The sequence below is a fragment of the Aegilops tauschii genome, chromosome 1 (genome assembly GCF_002575655.3).
Source record: "Aegilops tauschii subsp. strangulata cultivar AL8/78 chromosome 1, Aet v6.0, whole genome shotgun sequence".
In the NCBI taxonomy this organism is placed as follows: domain Eukaryota; kingdom Viridiplantae; phylum Streptophyta; class Magnoliopsida; order Poales; family Poaceae; genus Aegilops; species Aegilops tauschii.
This window is the reverse complement of record NC_053035.3, coordinates 447,710,295-447,715,121: the sequence shown is the minus strand read 5'-3', so window position 1 is coordinate 447,715,121 and position 4,827 is coordinate 447,710,295. Positions and strand designations below refer to the sequence as shown.

Here is a 4,827-nt window from a genome sequence, read left to right as displayed (position 1 = left end):
CGCCCCTGATTAGCCGTAAACAAAAGCACTACTAGAAGTCTAGTCTGGTCTAGAAGAGAAACAAAAATAAAGGCGGCCGGGGTGCGTGCGTGCCGGCGGCCGAGGAGGCTTGCGCGGGGAGAAACCATCCCGGTCGCGACGTGGCGGGCAACATGCAGCACCCGCCTCGACGGCGCTCCACGTACCCTCGCCCACCCCCACGTACCCCGCCCCGCGCCAAAACCACCCCACGCCGATAGCCCCCGCCCGCAACCAACAGCGGTCCATGCGATCCGCCCCTCCCCGCAGCGGCGCGCGTCCCGCCCCCGCCGGTATAAAGCGACGCGCCACCCGCCCCACGCCCTGCTCCCCCACACCACCACCACCCCCGCCGCCGCCGGTTACCGTCACGGCGTGTCACACCCTTCTCTCTTTCCCTCTCCCCCTCTGACAAGGACAGCCATGGCGAGCCACGCGCACGGGCACGGCCTGCTGCTCGACCCGGCCGCGCTCGCCTACTCCTGGGCCGCCGAGCCGGAGATCCCGCCGCAGCTGCTCGCCGCGCTGGGCGAGTACCTCTCCTCCTCCGCCGCCGCCGCCGGCTCCCAGGGGGACCACCAGTCCGCCGTCGACAACGAGGCGGACGACGAGTTCATGATGTACGAGTTCAAGGTGCGGCGGTGCGCGCGCGCGCGGAGCCACGACTGGACGGCCTGCGCCTACGCGCACCCGGGGGAGGCGGCGCGGCGGCGGGACCCGCGCCGCGTGGCCTACGCGGGGGAGCCCTGCCCGGACTTCCGCCGCCGCCCGGGCGCCGCGTGCCCGCGCGGGGCCTCCTGCCCCTTCGCGCACGGCACCTTCGAGCTCTGGCTCCACCCGTCCCGCTACCGCACCCGCCCCTGCCGCGCCGGCCCGGCCTGCCGCCGCCGCGTCTGCTTCTTCGCGCACGCGGCCGGGGAGCTCCGCCTCGCCTCCCACCACAAGGGGCCTGACTCGCCGCTGGCGCTGTCGCCCAAGTCCACGCTCACCGCGCTCTGGGAGTCGCCCCCGGTGTCGCCGGTGGAGGGCAGGATGAGGTGGCTGGACGCCGTAGACGACGCCGCCGACGCCGACGCCGAGGTCGAGGAGATCATGCTCGCAATGCAGCAGCTCAGCTTCGCCAACGCAGCAGCACCGTCGGCACCGTCGGGAACGCTGCCGGCGGTGACGGAGGACGACGGGCCGGACCTGGGGTGGGTGTCGGAGCTGGTCATGTGATCAATCAGGAGACCGAAGCTCTCCAGCAGCGCTCCTCGTGCCCCGGCAGCAAGCAAGACAGCAGCAGCTCCAGTAATTAATTAATTACTCCTATTATATTAAGCAACCTATTAAATTCTACCATGCATCATTCTTCTGTAGATAAACAAGCGCGTATGGTGCAAGCTGAATACAGCAAAGAATTGTAAAATTGTTAAGCGTGGCGTTCGTGTGTGAGCGCCTGTTTTTTTTTCCGAGACCAGCAATGGTTTTGGATTAGTTGGAACTAAATGAGTGTAATGGGCTAGTAGCCTCCCCTTGTTTCGTGATCTATAATATCATTTGATTTGATGGTACTTCCGAGTGCAGCTAGCGGTGTCTCGAATCTGTGTGCCACTAATAATCCATGTGCTTGACTTTGTTCATTAAGTTAGATTCTGCAAGGATCGGCTCTGGACTTCTGAGGATGGGTCTCTTTCCTATGTGAGCTATCCGGCTCCTCCTTTTTCCTTTCGGTCAAGCACTCACGCTCAGTGAGTCTCAGCTTGCTTGAATTATTTGACTTTTTATATATGAAAAATCGGAGAAAAGCCACTTGTACCAAAAGAGAAGAGAGCTTAACCATCCATCAGTTTGGTATATGACGAGGGGGGGGGGGGGGGGGGGGGGCGCTTGGCCCCCTGATGATCTATATAATCATAGCTAGTGATAATCAGAATTGTGGAGGGTTTTTCGCCCGAACTATTCAAACTGTAGTGATAAACAGGCACTCACGTACCGACGTACGCACACCATCAAGGGTTTTTGCCTCAATAATTCAAACGAATTTGAATTTAAAATCAAATAATTTTAAATTATATTTCCTCCATTCCATAATATGAGTGTTTTTATACTATTCGACTTATACGTCATGTTTGTTTGGCGGGGTTGGAGGTTGGGCGGTGGGATGGCCAAGGGCCAGGCGAGGGACAATCTTCAAACAACGATGGAACAAGGTCTTGTTGGAACAAGGTCTTCGGTGTTGGGTCAGGCAAGAGACAGTTTTTCGGACCCGAATCTAGCAAGGTCCTCACCAATGAATCTGACTCGCACAAGGTTTAGAGGAAGAAGGGGCAGCGGGTGAAGGTGCAGATTGATGGATAGGCCGTGGCCAGGAAGGTGGATCTCAATGCGCATGGCTCATACGAAGAACTTTCCTTGGCCCTTCAGGGCATGTTCGTGGATCTCAACGTGCATGGCTCGTACGAAGAACTTTCCTTGGCCCTTGAGGGCATGTTCACCGTCTTGTCCGCTACTAGTAAGCCTCAATCAATTCTAACTTGTACTCAAACAAGATCACATGGTACCAACAGTTCTTTTTTTTGGTAGGGAGCGAGAATAGGTGAAGAACAGGAGTTTATGATCTACGGGACTTAAATTCTATTGATTGGCTCAAAGGCATGGGAGTTAAGAGAGGAAGGGGAAAGCCTCCTGTACCAAAAGAAGAGAGGTTCACAATCTATCAGTTTGGTATAATCAAGGTGTGTGTTTGGGGGGGGGGGGGGGGGGGCTTGCCCCCGACGATCTATCTATATAATCGAAATGTACCGTTGCAGTCATAGCTAGTGATACTATGCGCTTACTCAGTGATACTATGTGCTTAACCAGTGAGTTGGGAAATCAAGCCGTGCGGTGGGGGTGGGTGTATAATGGAACGGGGTGGGTGGGTGTGTTTGGGGGAGGGGGGGGGGGCTTGGCCCCCTGATGATCTATATAAACATAGCTAGTGATAATCAGAATTGTGGAGGGTTTTTCGCTCGAATTATTCAAACTATAGTGATAAACATGTTGGGGAACGTAGTAATTTCAAAAAAAATCCTACGCACACGCAGGATCATGGTGATGCATAGCAACGAGAGGGAAGAGTGTTGTCCACGTACCCACGTAGACCAAAAGCGGAAGCGTTAGCACAACGCGGTTGATGTAGTCGTACGTCTTCACGATCCGACCGATCAAGTACCGAACGCACGGCACCTCCGAGTTCAACACACGTTCAGCTCGATGACGTCCCTCGAACTCCGATCCAGCTGAGTGTTGAGGGAGATTTTCGTCAGCACGACGGTGTGGTGACGATGATGATGTTCTACCGACACAGGGTTCGCCTAAGCACCGCTACAGTATTATCGAGGTGGACTATGGTGGAGGGGGGCACCGCACATGGCTAAAAGATCAAACGATCAATTGTTGTGTCTCTAGGGTGCCCCCCTGCCCCCGTATATAAAGGAGCAAGGGGGGAGGTGAGGCCGGCCAGGAGCGGCGCGCCAGGTGGAGTCCTACTCCCATCGGGAGTAGGACTCCCTCCCTTTTCCTAGTTGGATTAGGAGTGGAGGGGAAAGAGGTGGAGGAGAGGAAGGAAAGGGGGGGGGCCCTCTCCTTGTCCTATTCGGACTAGGGGGGAGGGGCGCGCGGCCCTGCCCTGGCCGCCTCTCCTCTTCTCCACAAAGGCCCACTATGGCCCATTAAGCCCCCCCCGGGGGGGGGGGGGTTCCGGTAACCCCTCGGTACTCCGGTAAAATCCCGATTTCACCCGGAACACTTCCGATATCCAAATATAGGCTTCCAATATATCAATCTTCATGTCTCGACCATTTCGGGACTCCTCGTCAAATCCGTGATCACATCCGGGACTCCGAACAATCTTCGGTACATCAAAACATATAAACTATAATATAACTGTCATCGAAACGTTAAGCGTGCGGACCCTACGGGTTCGAGAACTATGTAGACATGACCGAGACACATCTCCGGTCAATAACCAATAGCGGAACCTGGATGCTCATATTGGCTCCCACATATTCTACGAAGATCTTTATCGGTCAGACCGCATAACAACATACGTTGTTCCCTTTGTCATCGGTATGTTATTTGCCCGAGATTCGACCGTCGGTATCTCAATACCTAGTTCAATCTCGTTACCGGCAAGTCTCTTTACTCGTTCCGTAATACATCATCCCACAACTAACTCATTAGTTGCAATGCTTGCAAGGCTTAAGTGATGTGCATTACCGAGAGGGCCCAAAGATACCTCTCCGACAATCGGAGTGACAAATCCTAATCTCGAAATACGCCAACCCAACAAGTACCTTCGGAGACACCTGTAGAGCACCTTTATAATCACCGAGTTACGTTGTGACGTTTGGTAGCACACAAAGTGTTCCTCCAGTAAACGGGAGTTGCATAATCTCATATTCATAGGAACATGTATAAGTCATGAAGAAAACAATAGCAACATACTAAACGATCGAGTGCTAAGCTAACGGAATGGGTCAAGTCAATCACATCATTCTCCTAATGATGTGATCCCGTTAATCAAATGACAACTCATGTCTATGGCTAGGAAACATAACCATCTTTGATCAACGAGCTAGTCAAATAGAGGCATACTAGTGACACTCTGTTTGTCTATGTATTCACACGTGTATTATGTTTCCGGTTAATACAATTCTAGCATGAATAATAAACATTTATCATGATATAAGGAAATAAATAATAACTTTATTATTGCCTCTAGGGCATATTTCCTTCAGTCTCCCACTTGCACTAGAGTCAATAATCTAGTTCACATCACCATGT

General features: G+C 53.6%; 1 protein-coding gene across 1 annotated transcript; it reads left to right on the top strand.

The window, feature by feature from the left end:
* The first annotated feature begins 334 nt into the window (after positions 1 to 334).
* On the top strand, positions 335 to 1,571 carry LOC109751073 (zinc finger CCCH domain-containing protein 37). Its single transcript, XM_020309979.4, has one exon. It carries the CDS (start codon positions 442 to 444, stop codon positions 1,234 to 1,236), a length of 795 nt encoding a protein of 264 aa, XP_020165568.1. The 5' UTR covers positions 335 to 441; the 3' UTR covers positions 1,237 to 1,571.
* Positions 1,572 to 4,827: the final 3,256 nt, after the last annotated feature.